Raw genomic sequence first — 19,200 nt, 5'->3', positions numbered from 1 at the left:
ATTGATACAGATTCATTTCAAATAAAGCTGCCGTCATTCACATATATTTCAGGTATTCTTTTGTCACATAGCTAAATGTGTCAGAATATGTCAAATCAAGGTGGCTTAAAGCATTTCCATGTTAGATAAATGCAGGATAATGTTAAAAACATAGTATAGAATCATAGTTACCAGCTCTATTCTATTTTTTTTATTATATACTAATGTAAAGCCTATGAATATAACTTTAATCAAAGTTTGAGAGTCAAAAGTTTAGAATTCTAGTCTTTATGTTTAGTGGTAAATCAAGCTTCGATTTCACTGAAAGCTGCTCAGCCAAGCTATGTTTAGCTCAAATGAGAAGTGATGACACAATACTACAGGCAGTCACCCATTTATACAGTATCAGTACCAGAAGTCAAAATGGTTAACAGAGCAACTATACCTTGCCATTACCGAAAGCATGCTGCAAACGTAAGAACCACCAAAAATGAAATAAAACCAGAAAAAGATCTTGTCCATTCTGTTTGCAAGTTCATGACATCTTTGACTTTCCATATCCTTGGTGTTAAGAGCTTCCAGAAATGTGACCACCTTTCTGAGCATTTGAGTGTCCTCAGATGCATCCAGCTGGACGAAACTGACGTCAGCTTTGGCCTCTTCTGGGACTGAAATGACAGAAAGACCAGGTCAAGCCTCAAAAACCCTGTAAACTCAATGAGAAGACCCTTATCGTCACCTAAAACAGGTCTAATGCAGCACCGACTCTGCCTGCATGAGTCCAATAAAGCCATATTCACCTTCATCCCCTTTCTCCTCCTTGTCTCCAGTGTTTTTACGAACAGAGCATTTGGGCCAGCAGGAAAAAATGACCCAACCGTCTTGGGCCACCCGTGTCAGAACCATCGATACCAGCATGCTTAGCACCAGGAGAATCAGACATACACAGAAGTGGATTCCTGCAGTACATGCAGATGGTGAGTATGCTGTGATGCTGTTTGTGTACCTTGTAAATGAGCAAGATGGTGTTTGTATGCAAAATTACTCACGGATGACAGGGCTGCACTGACTGTCGCCAGGGAGTACCTGGTTGAGGATGTTGAGGAACATGGTGAAGCTGAGCACCAGAGTGACTTTAAATGTATTGCGTTCTCCGCCTCCCAGTGGCAGAGCAAAGCTGACTAAATCGGCCAAGACGATCAGAATACTGGGCAGCAATAATGTTATGCAAGGATTTGTATATTTGATGCGCAGTCCCACCTGAAGAGTAAAAGAGATAGTTTCATAGTAACTCATATCATAAAAAGATTAAGGAAATTTTCAGTTGAGAATGATAGGAACTGTAGCAGAATAATTCTTGCTTCCACAAATGTAGAGGTTTGTTTAAATTGGTAAACAAACCTGCACCTGGGTTAAGGATGTCAAATTTATAAATTCTTATAAAAGTGTTTTTATGATCTGGATCGATCTAAAAGTCTACAATAAAATGTAGATGACTTGCTCTGTGCTCAGGCATGCATGCTTTGTGTCCAATGAACAGTTTTCCAGCTTTCTTTTCTTGATAGCAGGATCCGAGGGCAAGGAAAGTATATTCAAATTTGATTTCTCTTAAATTGTCATATGTAAATTCATGTTGAGAAACTTATAAGTCAATCACAGCTCTACATAACAATCGCACAGAACACTAGCTGTCCCCAAGATTCAAATGTCTCAGGCAAATGCAGGTTTTGTTGGAATTTATGTCAATTGATATCTAATTTAAGAACAGATGAATATCACTTGTGTACATAAATTTACCATGATGAAATTACGGTCATCTCGTTGTTTCCTCAGAGCCGCAAAATCTGTTTGCCAATCTCCATGTGAACCGTCGACCATCTTGAGTTCTCCCAAGACCAAATCTGTACCACATCCTGCATAGAACACAGACTTCCACTTAATGATAATAATATTCCTGTTAATTACACGAGCTGATACATGAGTAACAGTAAAGTTGTATCATTTCTAAGAGCTTGACTAACAATAAAGATACAATAATCTTACAGTAATCTCTTAATTACAAAGTTAGATGCTTTCTATATTTTCACAAATATCAAACAATGCATCACTTGCAAAGGCTGCTGCAGAATCAAGTGCGTCAAAAAATCCACTGCAGTTGTGTTATATTGTAATTTAGAACGTGTTATAAGAGGGTCTGCGGCCACGCATGTTCTTCTGAGCAACTGATACATCTATCCTCTCTTGATATTGAGTGAAACAACATGACAGTAAGTGCTAAGATAATGCTTATAAATAGATTTGTAACATTTTAAGTTGAATATATCTGAAAAAGAGTTCCCACTAAGGAAGATGAGTAAAAAGAAATCCCAATTAGACATATAAAAGGATGAAAGCAAGTTTCATATGGACCATATCACTTAAAGCAACACTAGATAACAATGAACCTTAAAACTATGTGCTTCTGACTCACTTGTTGTATACTGACTTTAGTTATACATCTTGGGCCTGAAACTGCCCTAGAGCCGCGGTGTCTTAGATACTGCATTTTACAAATTTGGTTTCCAGCACCACACCACACCATTTAGCTTTACAGTTGCTTGCCTTCATTGTCTGCTCTTGATGATGTCTTTGTGGCCTCTTCAGCTTGACAAATGTATGGCTGTACATTTGCAGGGCTCATGTGGAGATTTGTATATCAATATTTGTATGCGTGAATTTCTGAGCTTACCACCAGTTGAATAGGTTTGGATTGCAACAGGACATTCATCAGCAGCGAAGGGATAGTTGAACAGGTTGACTTCACAGTTCACCTCTGCATTTATGATCACACTGTGCTGGACTGTGCCATTACTTGATACCAGCAAATCATGTGAACGGTGCTTCATGGTTGTAAGTATTCTACATTCAAAAGAGATAAGAGATGGCACAGACAAGTGTCTAAAGTTCCATAAACTGAGTTTGTGATAATAGTTGGAAGCTTATACTATATATGACAAACTTACCCATTTGTTACATGAATTTCTGGGGTCCAGACTTTATTTACTGGTAGAACCACTTCATCGTACTGGTAAACTGATGTGTCCCATGCCAACGCAGGATCGACCCATCTCTGTGAGTCAACACAGTCACTATGAGTCAAACATATTCTTTGCTTTCTCATGTTTGTTATCTGAAAGAACCTTCAAACTTACAATAAGGGCCATCAGACGAGTAATCAGGCGGAGATTCTTTGTGTCCTGTTAAAATGAAAATAAGTTAGACAAAACATACAGAATGTTATAATCAAGATGAAAGTGTTAAAAGTTGATCTCTGTCTCAGTACTGTGTGGTTGAATACAATTTCTAAGATGTTTTACAATTTCTAATGTTTTTTCTTTTTATGTTAATCTGATCAAAAGACATGAACACATTCTCCAGGTTTACATTAGCAAAACTCGTTAGGCCATCTTGAACAAAGGCCAGCCACGCGCAGTGGGATTTCAGTAATGTTTTTGTCTGTCGTAGCCACAGTGAAATATTTAAGATTAAAGTACTTACAACTGCCAGAGTTTGATACTCAATGAATGGCACATAAATTTTTAGAGTGCAGTTCTCATCCTGAGGCTGAGCTAAATGACCTTTATTGATTAACATTTCAGCCAGAGATCTGCGATCCCTGCTTGTGGATTCAGCAAACGCAACACCTAAAATTGAAGATACATGTGATCCAGTTATTTTGGGAATATTTCTTCACATCTTCCTTTTGGTTTATGAAGTACTTTTTAAAAAATTACTTACCTACAGTCAGTAAAGTCAGTAGGAAGACTGCTCTCTCCATACTGTCCAGCTTTTCGCTGCAGACTTGCTAACGATTAGACTTCACATATAACCAAGCACTGCATTAATGTCCAGTTGTGGACGTTTTCCTTCTGTAGGTTTCGGACTGGCACGACTCTTAAATAAGCCAGTCTGTGATGTTTATACAGCAGCACCAAACTCCAGGCACACAATAAGACAATGCGACTGACCCGCAATAGCTGAATAATACCTATAATTAATTACAGAGTGCTTGTCAGGATGTCCCTCAGTAAACCTGTGTAAACAGTGAGAACACAAGTGCAATTATGCCCATTGTCTGCTTTACCTGCCAGCTCATACAGGTTGCTCCATTTACCATTTATCAAGCTTGCAGGCTGTTCTTACCCGTTTTACAATGGGACTATGGCTGCCTTACAGGAGAGCGAGCTGAATCAGAAAGCAATTGAGACATGATCCCACGTGACAAGATCTGGTTGCCCTCTCATGAAAGCGGAGTAAATACCTGAGGCCGCTGCGGTTTCTGCGTAGTTGAAGAAAGGAGTGACATTTAAAAAAACTCCTTGTTTTGACAGCTGGATGAGCAATTCAGTTTTTATTGTAGCAGAAAAGGTAGGGGCACTATTAGAATGAAAAGACAAGATGAATAAAATAGTTTCCTGGTATTCAATGGAGGTAGTTCCTGCTTTGTGGTGAACATTTATTAGCTCCATGGCTGATTGCCCAGAATACAGTTCAGAGTTTTCACTTACTCATTATGCAAAATCCCTTTAATAGTTTTATCTTTACATTCTCTCCCCTTTGAGCATCACACAGGCTCATTTGCAGTGTATTCCAGTGTAAATCTACTCTCACTCTACTACTGCAGCAGTATAGAGGGCAGATCTACTCCCAGTTTTTATCCTTTTCAGCCAGTGCTGAGATCCTTACAGTCTTTCTATTTCACCTACACCCATACAGTCACACGCAAACACACAGAAATAAATCCGCATTGCTGTTGTTTTATGTTGTTTTTCTTTTGAAAGCATGAGTGCTTTTCCTGTTTTTTTTTTGCAAGCTTTTGACCGCTTGTGTGCATTCATTACATGTAATTATACAAGAAGTTGGCTGGTTGAATCAAATCTTGAAGCATGGCTGTCAATGCAGAATGTCATTCCTTGGCATTTAGGAAAATGTGATGAATGTGCTTGAATTTGTAGATCTGTACATCATTCAAGAGCTTGTTTTATTTCAGTGTGATGTTTTGTTAAGGTAATTGAAATCAATTAAAATAATCGATTTGGTACCTTTTCACCTTAATATTTGTGTCTTGTTGTACAGAAAGTGTTTCATTTTCTGTCATTGTCGGGTTTTTTTTTCATTATAGAGCTTCTTCCTGTAAATGACACTATTTCTTGTTATCTCTGACTCGTTATCTCCCAGAAGAATGTCTTATAGAAGAATGTATCTTATCTCTGTTTTCACACATCACCTTACAAGTCAAATACTGAATCCGGTAGCTTTCAGTTGTCCTGCTTTTGGGGGGAGTGGCTGCTACCTGATTCATGATCTATTTTCAAAAACCATGATAAGGTTGTTTTGGTGTTATTGAACTCCTTGTTCAATATCACCTTTGGACTATCCTACAGCTGTAATAAAAGTGGTTTAAAAGTCCTGGCGGTTCAGGTGTGATCTCGTCTTATCACAACTTAATTATGGTCAATTGTGACTGTGAAAATCCTTGAATGGAATCCAATGAAAATCCCACCTGATTGCAAAGGTTAACTTCCTGTATAATGAATCATAGAAGTTCAGAGAAAAATAACTGAACTGGACATCGTTGAAAAAATAGCCTGCTAAATAAACTTTGAATCATCAATATTTCTTACCTTTTTTTTATAATGTGAAAGACTACTTTGATTGCACAACTTCTGTTTCATCATTCTGAGACTAACAGCGAGAGGACGTTTGGTTGTTTTTGTCTTGAGGAACCTCTAAAATATTCCATAGGTCATAAAAGCTTCAAGCTGGTCCAATGAGGTTTCAGAGTGAAGTAATTGCAGTGATATCAGAACAAAATGGGACTTTGCCTCAGGACCGGGCCAGCCCCCAATAATGTCATGTTCTTCAAGCAAGTGAAGGTTACTTCAGCTTGGGTAACATTTCGTCTAATGCTTGGTGGAACTGATGGACTTTTGTTAACCCTGATCCAAACTAATTTCCACTCTGCAAGTAAGTTGATCGGTCAAATATTTGTTCCAGTTAAAGACAAGTTTACTTGGTCAAGGATATTGATTACAATACAATTTCAAATTCGAATTATCTTAATGATAAGAAATGTACAGTTTATTTAATCCTCCAATGCTTGATATATGGTACGCTTGTCTCTACTTTTAGAATTGGAAAAAAAAGTATGCACTCACCCAGTTCAGCTATCTATAGAGAAAAATGATCAAAGGCAGAAAAAAATGTGACAACCAGACAAATGGCATCAGGCATAAACTTTTCCTCGTTAAATCATGTTTAAATATGTCTGTAATTGCGTATATAAGGTTGATATAGAGATTCAAGCTGACTTTGCTTACATACAGCACACAAAGCATTGTCTGAAGCTGTTATTGTAACTGAATGCAGCGCCAGGTGAAGGGTTTAATAAAAGACAGTTTGGGTTATCATGAAAAGTCGAAAACAATACATCTGAAAAGAAAGAAAAATTAAGCAAAGTTGACCATATAACTATACCTTAGCAGTAAAGGCTATTCTTGGCAACACCCCCGACGAGCTTTAGGCTGGGCAGACCTACCTCCCTGACCTTTTTCCTAACCTGGATTGTCCTTGTCCATGGATATGCAGTCTCTGATTGCTGCAGCTCATGGGTTACATATTATCCCACTTGTAATGTGGGTTAACCCTGTATTTTCCTCTTTTACCACATTTCTTTCTTTTTTTAGATGCTAAACTGTTGCAGCCATACTGGGAAATAATATTCACTGGAAAAGGAATAAGTAGAGGGACGACATGGGTCTAAATTTCAGATTTTCAAATTTGAAGGTATATCACATTGTCATTTTCTGAGCATTTATTAATATCCAGTAACCAGAATCTGGATTAAGAGTTAAAGCAGTTTTGCGGCTAGAGGCCTTGTGTGCATTTTTACTTTCATATTCTGCTCATTTATTACAGTGACCTAGAATGATATCTCATATGAACTAACATTTATCTGGCTGACAGGAACTGCACTTAACATTATTGCACAAACACTATAACCAAGACAAATGGCAGTAACACACAGCTGTTTAGCTATATAATTTAATGCCAGAAGGTGTAAAATTAGAACTCTTAATAACTCATTTGTCATAAACTGAAATAAACATTAGCTACATGTTCTCATCTGACTCAGTTTTGCAATGAAAACTCTGACTGACAGGAAGGATACCGCTTGTTATTGATCTGTGAGTGAGAGTGTTCAACACTGTAACATAAAATTGATAATAAACCTGTTATCAGCAACTCAAGTAGCTGTCAGATTACAGAAGTACAGAATAAGAAAGTTATCTAAATTACCTGTTTTGCGTAAGTTTCTGAAAACAGTGGTCTGGTTAAAGTTTGACATTTGAGGTAACATTTAGAGGTGAAAGCTTTTAGAGGTGGTTGGGGGATAATAATTTACCCTCATGAGGACAGAGCATAACAATAACTGCATAACGCTAAGGTCAAGATTTTGCCTAATTAAACGAGAAACACTCTCATGGGGCTTGCAATGAAAGACATGGATAACTTAAATATTTTTGCACTTTTCCCTATTTTTCTAAAATAGGTAAAACAGGTCAGGTTAATTGGTAACTCTAAATTGTCCCTAGGAGTGAGTGAGCGTGGATGGTTGTTTATCTTGTTTGTCTCTATGTGGCCCTGTGATGGACTGGCGACCTGTCCAGGGTGTACCCTGCCTCTCGCACAATGAAAGCTGAGATAGGCTCCAGCCCCACCGTGACCCTGAGTTGGATTAATCAGGCATAGAAAACAGATGGATGGATGATTAAAAAATTGATACTTGAAAAATAGGTGCTCTATCTTTGGAAATCGATTTTTTTCCTCACCCAAAACCTAAATTAATTCTTGCCAAAGGGTCTGGGTCAAATTTGTATATATAAATATATATAAATGTATAAACAAATTAATATTTCATGCTTAGATACCACCACATTTCACCAAAAACAACAAAACAGAAAACCCCACAATATGCCATAGAAAATGGTTATGTGTAATTATGGCTTTAGTTATGTTTAGTTAGGTTCTGCTTTGTTCGCTGTATTTTGTTAAATGTTTCAGTATATATAGTATTATGATGTTTTAAATGTTGTCTTTTATGAAACCCTGAGAATTCCATCCATCCACTTTCTGTACCCACTTAATCGAAGTCAGGGTTGCAGGGTGGCTGGAGCCCATCCCAGCTGTTATTGGGCAAGAGGCAGGATACACCCTGGACAGGTTGCCAGTCCACCAAAGGGCCACACAACCATCCACACTCACACTCACTCCGAGTGATAATTTAGAGTCACCAATTAACCTAACCTAATCTATGCATGTTTTTGGGCAGTGGGAGGAAGGCAGAGTACCCGGCGAGAACCCATGAATACACGGGGAGAACATGCAAACTCCACACAGAAAGGCCCCAGCCGGGATTCAAACGAGAAACCCTCTGCTATGTGAGGAAAATGTGATTTCTATTAATGTAATAAAAATAGTTTTGGTTCTGAAATAAGTGTTCAGAGAGAAACTTCTGGTAAATAATCAATCAGATTTTTCACACCCTGAGCTGGGCACTGCTCTTGATGATAGTCTGAGGCACACTGTAATCTATACTGGTTGCTCAAACATGAGTGATCTTCCTGTACAAACAAGTCTGTGGGACTTTTACATTTTAGTAACTTGTAATGAGTAAAATGCTGCCCCTCTTCTTTATGAACACACTGTCAGCGTATTCAAAAAACACATCTGAGATGCTAATCTTGTGTTTCCATCTCATCTCTCTCTTTCCACAGGAGACTGAACACTGGTCGTCATCAGAATGAGCACAGAACGGGATGAGCAGGTCATTGACATGTACAGCACCACAGTCCATACATTGGGCAGACAAAGTGGTAAAGAGAAGAGGCAGCTCCGCTTCATGAAGAAAGATGGCAGGTTCCCTGTGGCGTTCCGAAAGGCCCCAGGGGACTGGAGCCCATATTTCATAGACATATTCACCACTCTTGTAGAGATCCGCTGGAGGGTGGTGTTACTCTTCTTTTCCCTTTCTTACATTCTCTCTTGGCTGTTTTTCGGTCTCGGTTATTGGCTCATCGCATACGTAAATGGAGACACTGACACATTAGATAATAAACCATGTGTGGAGAACGTGCGTGGCTTTACTGGAGCTTTTCTCTACTCAATGGAGACCCAGGCAACCATTGGTTATGGCTTTCGGGGAATGACTGAGAACTGTATTGTAGCTATCATTTTGGTTACAATTCAAGATGTATTTAGCTGTCTTCTTGACACAGTTGTCATTGGCATTGTTGTGGCTAAGATGGCATCTGCTCGCAAAAGAGCTCAGACAGTGGGTTTCAGCAGGTTTGCTGTGGTCAACTTGCGAAATGGGGTTCTGTGTCTTTCATGGCGCCTTGGGGACTTCAGAGGTAATCATATTCTCGAGGGGGTCATTAAGGCCCAGTTAGTCCGCTATGTGAAGCAGTCACTGGGTTCTGTTGTGATGTCATACCAGGACTTGGACATCGAGGACAGGGACATTGTCCTTGCCACACCAACTACTATAATTCACAAGCTGGAGCTGGGGAGTCCGCTTTACAGTTTGGGCCCTGATGATCTACTGGACGAGGACTTTGAACTGGTGGTTTCTTTCACCTACACTGGGGACTCCACAGGGATGCTCCACCAAACGCGTATCTCCTACAAAGCAGCAGACATTCGCTGGGGCCAGCGTTTCCAGGACATGTTGAAAAGGGGCAAGAAGCGCTACAAAGTGGACTATGCCCTGTTTAATGAGACCACCTGGGTGCCAGTACCCATGCTCAGCGCAGAGGCTCACGACAGAGGGAGATGTCCTGCAGAGGGAGGTCCACCCTTACCATCAGTGAAGAGAAATGGCCCCGCTTGCCAGAGGATTTTTGACATCACAGAGCAGGTCATAGCGCAAACATTTTTGTAGAAAAAGAAATAAATGTACATATCAAATTAATGATGGACTGCTACCCAAAGGACAATTTTTTAGGGATGACATGATAAGGTCTTGTATATTTGTTAATTTATCTTGTTTTTTTAATTGTATGGAAATAAACAAAATAAAGCTTGGAAATGTACTTTTTGGTCATTTTGAGAGGTCTTCTTCACATTAATTAATTACAATAATATTGCCCATCACATTGGAATATATTTGATGCCAGCACTTGAGCCTCTTTGTTAGTAAAATACCGCCACCTTGTGTTCTTCCACTACAACACTGGATTCAACTGTAGGTAGTCTCCTCCTCACTCAGTTTAATTGCTGAAGTCTTATCAATAGACTTCTCCACGCGCATCTTTCATTAATTGAACTGCTTTGGGTGCATTTTAATAATGCCTGCAACTCTGCGACTCTTATTCTACAGTGTAGTACTACCGTTAGGCTACTCATTTCCAATTCCAACATCAACTTTCCAAAGCTACGCGGAATCTATCCGTCTCACTCCGCAACTCAAAGTAAAACCTATTTGGGGACTCAGATCCTCAAACGGGCGCTGCAGCTTTCCATTGGCGAGCCCAGTGACAGAGGCGTGGCTGTGCACACGTGTTTTTAAAGTCTGTCTTTGCAGCCGCAACTATCTTCTCCAGTATCGCTGCAGAGGGTTATGGCAGAATTTACAGCTCCTGACGGGACAACGGGAGAATATAACAAAAGAGCCGAAAGTGTTAAAGAGAAGAAGTGTGCAAATCTGGTAAAGATCGGACTTATCACGGCAAGAGAGGATCAGATTTCCACCGCAAGCGCCAACAGGTAGATGTAATGTGACCGCTTTTTGGAAGTATAATGATGCATTTCCAGATGTGTAGTCACATTTTAAAAAGTTAATAGATAAATTGTTTCCACCTCTGAAAAGTGTAGTTTCACATCATATGGTATCTTAAACATTTATTCGTATAATTAATATTTATATTATTAATATGTAAGTGGAATCTGATTTAAAGGCTACAGGATGTGGACTGGATAGTCTGCACATCCTCTCCTTTACCTAACTAAACTATGCTGCTCATGATGAATTAAAACTATGAATGAGTAAAAAAAATAGATATTGACAATATATTAATACAATTTGATAAAATAACAAATGTTTTGAAAGCTTTTAATCAAAGTTACTGATGGATGATTGGCCATAGCTATTGATTTGTGAAATGAAAAATGGAGCACCTTTATGTAACCACTTTCCATCTGCCTCAGCTGTTGACTCTAAGTGAGAACGCATGCAAAACAAACAATCACAGGCTGTGCAGGCACTGCAAGCCCTCATGTGCCACCATGTAACAATCTTCTGTAGTGGATGTGACATAGTGCGTAAAAGTAGCAAAACGAAGCAATCTGAGGGTGGTTGTGAATGATGCAGCGTGAATCTCAAAAGTTAGAGATCGGATTTGCACAGGCCATGTTATGTCTGCACTCGTTAGACAGCCACAGTACACTATACTGCAGAACAGAGAGGCTGACTGAATGATTAGTATGCTCAGTAGATAAACATGACATCGTAGTTTGGCAAATAAGTAGTCAAAATTTCCCATGGCAAGTCTTTGTGTTTTGTTTTTTTCATTTGGTGAATGTGGCCAACCAATCCTGGCTGGAATTATGGTCTGGAAATAGGAAAATAGCATTGTATATAGATGATATATATAGATAAAATTTTCATTTATTTAGTCCACTGTGCCTTTAAGGTTTTAATTAATATTAGAAATGTAGAGCAACAGTTACTAAAAAAGGCCTTTAGATTTAGTTTATTAACCTTTTTCACTTGCACACAATAATTAAACTCAGAGAGGTGAGTTAAAAATTGGAAGTGGGGTTATTTTGGCACTAGCACAGCATATCGGGCAGTCCATAGCCTTTTGTAGCCTGTGGTGTTGTATTTTAATGGACCTCTCATGCCACATACACCAAATCAATATGTTTTCTAATTCAGCTGTCCTTGTTGCTCAGTTACATATAATACAAGGTTACTGGTTCATTAATTGTGCTTCATTGTAACTCTAACAGAAATGCCGACAGAGATAAAATGTAATAATTAGTGCATGCGGTGTAAGTTTGTGAAATACATGCAACTTATTGCTTACAGTGCATTTGTGTGGAGTTTAGAGACAAATTTGTTCAGAGCTGCTACTTATATTGTATCTTTGTTGAATAAAATCAACTTGAACTGTAATTTGATTCGGCTCTTCACGGATAACCTCCGTAATTAATACTTACATTAAGTCACTGAAGTGGTGCAATCAAATTTTTTATCTATTACTGAGAATTGTCACCTAATACATTCACTATGCTTTTTGGCTGCCCGATGTACCCTGTGCAAGAATCATGCCACTAATACGGAGTGTATAATGCATTATTTAGACAGTATGTAACCACACACCCATGTGCACCGATCTTAGTTCTTGTTCTGCCAATTACTTTAAAACAGGTTTTCTCTGTGTCTGTAATTTCCACAGCCCACTTCACTGATGAGGTTCAAATCAAGCATCAGAGAGGAGTGAGCTGCCCTCACCAACGGTGAAAAGCACTGCAAGAAACACAGGCCCAGTGTTCCCTCCCTCCAACAGGATTGAGTCCTGTTGTCCACATTTTCTTCTTGAGTTTGTCCACGGGAGCATTCAAAACTGTTTCTTCAACGCTTCTACCAAAAACTTAGACTGTTTTCCAAAGCAGAAGCGGCCCAGCCCCCCCAGATGGAAGTGATGGGGAGTGTGCGAAGCCATCGTTACAGCATTGTGTCCTCTGAAGAAGATGGCATGAAGCTGGCAACCATTGCCGTCCCAAATGGCTACGGAAATGGCAATGTCAACAAGGGGCATGCAGAACACCAGCGTCAGAGCCGCTTTGTCAGGAAGGATGGCCACTGCAATGTGCAGTTTATCAACATGAGTGAGAAAGGCCAGCGTTACCTGGCAGATATCTTCACCACCTGTGTGGACATTCGCTGGCGCTGGATGCTGCTCATATTCTGCTTGTCCTTCCTGTTGTCCTGGTTGATATTTGGCTTTATCTTCTGGTTAGTGGCCCTCTCTTATGGGGACTTAGAAAATAAAACTCAAATGTGTGTTTCCAATGTGGACAGCTTCACAGCTGCCTTTTTATTCTCAGTTGAGACCCAAACCACAATTGGCTATGGTTATCGCTATGTGACAGAGGACTGCCCCATTGCTGTTTTTATGGTGGTATTTCAAAGCATTGTGGGCTGCATCATTGATGCTTTTATTATCGGTGCTGTCATGGCTAAGATGGCAAAGCCCAAAAAGAGGAACGAGACCCTGGTGTTCAGCCACTATGCCACAGTGGCCATGAGGGACGGTAAACTTTGTCTGATGTGGCGAGTGGGGAACCTGAGGAAGAGTCACCTTGTGGAGGCCCATGTAAGGGCCCAGCTCCTCAAGTCTCGCACCACTGCAGAGGGAGAGTTCATCCCCCTGGATCAGGTAGACATCGATGTAGGCTTTGATAGTGGCATCGACAGAATCTTCCTGGTGTCTCCAATTACTATCGTACATGAAATAGATGAGGAAAGCCCTTTCTACGAGATGAACAAACAGGAGTTGGAAACATCAGAATTTGAGATCGTGGTCATTCTCGAGGGCATGGTTGAGGCTACAGCCATGACCACTCAGTGTCGGAGCTCCTATGTGGCTGGTGAGATCCTCTGGGGACACCGCTTCGAGCAAGTTCTCTTTGAAGAGAAGAACTACTACAAAGTGGACTACTCTCGCTTTGACAACACCTATGAGGTGCCCAGCACGCCCAGCTGCAGTGCCAGGGAACTGGCAGAGAAGAAGTCCAATGCTTCTAGCTTGAGGAACTCTTTTTGTTATGAGAATGAAGTGGCTCTCGAAAAAGTTGAGATGGAGGAGTTTGAGGACGAAGAAAACAGGCTAATGAGAGATGATGAGGTTGGTGGACTTGAGGACAGAAACACAGATCTGGTGTCAGACTCCGAATGCAACCTGGACTCTTTGCCTTTAGAATCAATGCCTTTGACGGCAGAATCAGAAATTTGACAGCAGGTGTAAAGAACCACAGGGTATAATAAAGTTTGCTTTAACTTTTGTCCTGGTTACTGTTTAATGATACATGACAGTTTGTGGAGGACTGTGAATCATAGTCTATGATTTGAGGGTGAAATTCTCACTGCTGAAGCTCATGCACAACACACCACTGAAATTGATTGATTTTCTGGTAAAAGCGGTGATAACTTAACTATTTCCATGGAGCCACAAGGATGAAGAGGGTTAAATGCCACCAAGTACACAGTGAAGTTTGTTGCTGTCAATACAGGATCTGATAGAAAATGTTTTAGTTTTTGATTGCCAGTTTGGTTCAGAATAAAATAAAATTTGTTTATTCAGCTGTATATTTCTAGTTTGCACTTTTAGGATTAGGCATCCTGAACCTAATGTTTCTCCATTTTTTGTGGGATAGATGTCACACAAGGCTGTGTCTATCAAAAAAAAATCAATTGAACTCAACGATTTGAGCATGGTTTTAAATGCCAACGTAAATGGAAGAATTTTCATGACAAGATGACATTCAATCTTGTTTAAAAGGCTACTAAGTAAAACCACCGGCACAAAAATAGGTGTTGTTTGCTAATGAGCTGGCCTCTTAGCAAAGTCTATTCAGTCATCTTCGCTATGTTGGTGTCATGGCATGATAATATTTTGCACAGATTATGAGTGCACTCCACTCTTCAACCTATCATCTTGTCTGTGCGCACAATCTTTTGCAACGTGTGCCTTAAGAAAAGTCTCATTCCCTGTAGAGGCAATCAGGTGGTTTGGCTTTGATTTAGCACACACTGCATTAGATCTCACAGGAAGAAGAAGCATAATGATGTAAACCATTGTGCAGATTGCTGCCACCGTTTTAATGTGCAATACTGTTCAGTGGTAAGAAGATGCAGGAAGCTTGACCCTGAGCCAAGGCTATGAATGTTGATGATAAGTGCTGCTAAGTTACATATTGTATGTTTAGACAGTAATTTTTGAGCCAAAACGTATTATTTGTCTTTTTGTTTTCATTTTGAAGATTACAAATGTAGCCTGTGGTGTTATTTCTAGCAGATTTCTGTAGATGAGCATGATTCTATCCAAAACATCTTTGCACTTTCTTCCTCACCTGAAATTCCCTGAGAGGAATAGAATCTGTTTTACTACCCAAAGGCAGATGTGTGTATATATATGTGTATAAATAAATATATACACATATATATTTATACATATATTCATAAATATTTATACTGCATATATATGACACAAGTCTAACTTATCTGTTAGTTGATTTGAAACCTGGTTTTTGTTTTCCTCATCTAACAGTGGTTGGTTGTTGAAATGCTGAGTTATTTAAGTTGATTTTAACATAGTTTACTTTATATAAACAGCAGTGTTCTTTGCAAATGAGAAGAATTTGGACACATCCTCTCAGTTCACCACTCCAGTTCTGATGGTGTAATTTTAGAATGGACTCTTCCTTTTCTTGTTAAACATCAGCAAAACTATTTATTATTACACTGACAATCAGAATCCTGTAGGGATGAAAATACACATTACTTTAGTCTTATGCAAGTTTTAACTTTACCAACTCTTGGTGTTATTGGGTCACACTCAAGCTGGATGATGTCAGCTGATGCCAGAACACTGCAGTGCTTCTGTTTTAGGTTTTTATTTTTCTACGACTGTCTTCCCGTTGTCCTTCAGGAACCAGACTGTACAGATTTTTTTAAATGATTTGCAAATACTGTATAGTGATACTGCGGTTATGTCCTTATTTTCAATAAAACACTAAAACAAAATCATCATGACGTTGATGCATTAATCAAACACCACTTCATGATGGTATTGTGTGTACAGGTCAGATAAATGATTGTTGATTCTTCCTTTTGTGGTAGTCTACCACCCCCACGAACCCCCCCTGAAAATCTAATGAAATTAATGAAAAACAAATTCCAATAATGCATTTTGACCCAGATCGTTTGACATCTGGAGCTACCGAGTGAAGGCTTGTGTGACACAGATGCCACTACTAATTTGGATCTGTGGCCCAAATTCCAGGCTAGCTGTCAGAGCTCACACCATAATTTACTATCATTCACCAAACTGACTCACAAGTAGTGTGAAAGCCCACAAAGTCCTCATGTGTTTATAGTCCACTCCGCTGGAAGTCATTTTCAATGACAGAAATGGAAAGTTTACTGTTTACTGTGATTTTCTCAATCTCTTTAAGTAAACAGTGCAAAGGAACATATTCTGTACTGCAGAATTTTTTCAAGGAAGGTGGCCATGTGCTGAATTAGCTGAAGTGTTCAGAGCTTTTCTCACATCCTATCCTGATCATATTATGTTTCATACAAAATCAGAGATTTGCCTCAGAATTCGTAGATTATAGATGTAGAATGTTTCTACATAGCCATGTGAACACATTGCATAACTAACCAATTCTCCAATGAGGATATGCAGTCTGCATTATGTGTTCACCCACAAGCTCCTTTAATTCTGCATTAACATGCATAAAAATGTTATTAATCAATGCACGTGATCAATATAGTTGTATCACAGATGAACGGATATTTAAAGTATAATACATCTGTTTGCAATTTGCGTTATTTTCCATCCACTGCTGCATTCTGCTGGCATAGACTGTATGTCAGAATGCAAGTGATTGATCAGACACATCCGCAGGGAGACAGCGTGCCAATTTTATTTGTTTCTGCATAGGAAGTGGGTGCTGCCTCTGGGCTTTTTCCACATTAGCCAATGAAAATGCCACAAAGCCTTAGTTTAGGAAGAAAAAAGAACGGGGCGTGTCCATTTTTCCATTTAGAAAAAGAAATTTCAATGAATTCTTAGTAAGAGCCACTATGCCTTACTGGGGAGGAGAAGACTTAGCATTTTTAGTTATTCCTGCACTGAAAGTTTTCTCCAGCTTCCTTAAACAAAACAAAAAATAAACAAACAAATAAATAAATGAATTAATAAAATCATTAATTGAAATGAACTTCTAACTTAAATTTCTGAAACAATTGCAGAGACATTTAAATGAATGACACAGTGGCTATTCAATGCGTGCTGGGTGCATTGTTTGAAAGGAATTGACTACCAGTGTTGGCTGCAGAGCTCCTGTCGATGATGTTGATGACGTCTCTTTGGCGGATTCCCTTGAACTGGCTCATTAACTATAGGCTGGCCTGCTTGACCTTCAGATTAATTAGGTGAACTTAAACACGAGCAACTAACCATCAAACTAAAGTGATACACATACTTATACACATATCTGCTTTGTGTTTAATCTGTCTTGTGTCAAAATTTAGAGAAAAAGAACAAAGCTTACTTCATGTTTCAGACCTCAGCATAAACCAATAAAACTAAATTATATGACCAAAGCCTCTCAGAGCTTATAAAAGCAGGGACAGCCCTGTTTTATCTCAGTAACAGGCATTTAGAGATCGTTTATATACATAATTTAGAGAGTATTGAAATCATAGGCACATTTACTGCCCAGGAGGAAGTGAGTGAAGTCTGGACAAAGTCGCTCCTGAGCATATTTACAAAGAGCATTATATCAGAAAAATGATTTAGCCTTTTTTTCTTGTGGGCCACATCCGCAGCTTGTCACTTTATGAATAGCTGTATGTGTTTGGCCTGAATTTATGTCTTAAATGTCCTTTATTTTTGTGAGGATACATAGTCGAGATTCAACATAGTGTTCTCTCTTTGTTAAAATGGATGCTACCATCTCATGTCTCACAGATGATTTGCTGCATCATGATTTGTGGACATGTTTGAATGAACTTGTTTTAAAAGTGTTTGTATCTGTTCACTAGCAGGTGCCTGCTCAGGCAGATACATCCAGTCAAAAAAACATACAAGTAGGATAGAAAAGTATTATATCCCTCTGTGTGGAGATTATCTGCTGTCTAGGTTCATATAGGTTGCAGGATATAAAGTAAGTAACTCAGACCTGGTTTTTCAGTCATGTGGACATAATCTGTCTATTTTGTCTGTGCAGTTATTGTAAAACAGGGCACAGTGGTTACACTAGTGCCTCACAGCAAAAAAAACAAGTTTCTGGTTCAAACTGAGCCTGGAGTATCTCTATGTGTGAGATCTGGTTTCTTCCTGCATTCTTCAGATATGTATATTAGAATAACTTGGATATATAGCTAGAAATGAATGTCCATATTTTTTTTATTTTTTTCCTATGTCTGTGATGAATGGCCTAGCAATTTGTCAAAATTGTTCTCCCTCTATTCTCATGTGTCAGCTGGGATAGGCTCCAGCCCCCTTCATGACCCTGTGCAAGATAAAGTGGGTAAGGTGAATGGATGGAACTTGGAAAACATTTATAAAGTGAGGATAATAACTTTAATTCCAGCCCTCTGACAAATGTGACATCTGTTACACATAGCTACTCAACTTTTTGTTGCTTCCAATTTAGCTCTGTGATAATTTTGAAAGAAACTGCAGCAGTGGAAATACTCACAACTTTCAACCATTAACATTAAGATATTAACGTTTTGGCAAATTTTCTGAGGCTGAAACTAAAACAAATCTGAGGCATGTGGTTGCTGGTGGGTGTGACCCTGGTTTTCACACTCACAACACTTAGGACGCAGCTGGTAGTCTGATGCTGTTGCTTAGACTGGGAAAGAATAGGAATTCAAAGTTAAAATCCTCTCTTTTTAAACTTTGTCATCTGATGTTTGATTCAAAGACGTGCAACTAAACTAGTATAAATAAAATACAAATAATGATTTTTTAAAAGATTACAATTGTTCCTCTTAGAGCGTAATAGGATTGAGTGAGATAATTACATAATTTTGATGACATAGGTATTGCATAAGTCATATGTTTGGTCTGACAATGCAGGGGAGATGTACTGTCCAGCAAGCAAGAAAGCATGGCAGGAGAATGAGAGTTGGGGACATATAGAGCAAAATGGTGATTCTCACTTATCATCTTTAATCTGCAGAGTTACAGCTGATCGTGTTGCTATCATTCTTTAGTGACCCTGTGGCTGCAGAAAAACATACCAATTCAAGAAAAGAATTGTGTCCCAATTGTGTGCCAGTGTGCTCTGTGTAGTCGAGGCAGACACAGATGCAATTATACACAAATGTCCATCCATCCATTTTCTATATCATTTAAACCCAACTCAGGGTCGCAG

The 19,200-nt window shown here is 39.1% G+C and overlaps 3 protein-coding genes across 3 annotated transcripts; 2 read left to right on the top strand and 1 right to left on the bottom strand.

Moving 5' to 3' along the window:
• Window positions 1–278: 278 nt before the first annotated feature.
• On the bottom strand, window positions 279–3,659 carry LOC140272944 (5-hydroxytryptamine receptor 3A-like). Its single transcript, XM_072368458.1, has 8 exons — window positions 3,517–3,659; window positions 3,171–3,215; window positions 2,982–3,088; window positions 2,708–2,877; window positions 1,777–1,892; window positions 1,029–1,239; window positions 780–938; window positions 279–647 (listed from the first exon to the last, which is right to left on the bottom strand). Exons 1-8 carry the CDS (start codon window positions 3,610–3,612, stop codon window positions 385–387), a joined length of 1,167 nt encoding a protein of 388 aa, XP_072224559.1. The 5' UTR covers window positions 3,613–3,659; the 3' UTR covers window positions 279–384.
• Window positions 3,660–8,821: 5,162 nt separating this feature from the next.
• Window positions 8,822–9,961, top strand: LOC140273902 (inward rectifier potassium channel 16-like). Its single transcript, XM_072369571.1, has one exon. It carries the CDS (start codon window positions 8,822–8,824, stop codon window positions 9,959–9,961), a length of 1,140 nt encoding a protein of 379 aa, XP_072225672.1.
• A 674-nt stretch (window positions 9,962–10,635) lies between these two features.
• On the top strand, window positions 10,636–14,118 carry LOC140273031 (inward rectifier potassium channel 2-like). The gene is made up of 2 exons (XM_072368557.1): window positions 10,636–10,785; window positions 12,480–14,118. Exon 2 carries the CDS (start codon window positions 12,717–12,719, stop codon window positions 14,037–14,039), a length of 1,323 nt encoding a protein of 440 aa, XP_072224658.1. The 5' UTR covers window positions 10,636–10,785; window positions 12,480–12,716; the 3' UTR covers window positions 14,040–14,118.
• The last annotated feature ends 5,082 nt before the right edge of the window (window positions 14,119–19,200 follow it).

Source organism: Leuresthes tenuis, unplaced genomic scaffold (genome assembly GCF_036924035.1).
Source record: "Leuresthes tenuis unplaced genomic scaffold, fLeuTen1.0.hap1 SCAF_17, whole genome shotgun sequence".
NCBI lineage: Eukaryota > Metazoa > Chordata > Actinopteri > Atheriniformes > Atherinopsidae > Leuresthes > Leuresthes tenuis.
This window is presented reverse-complemented; position numbering and strand designations above follow the sequence as displayed.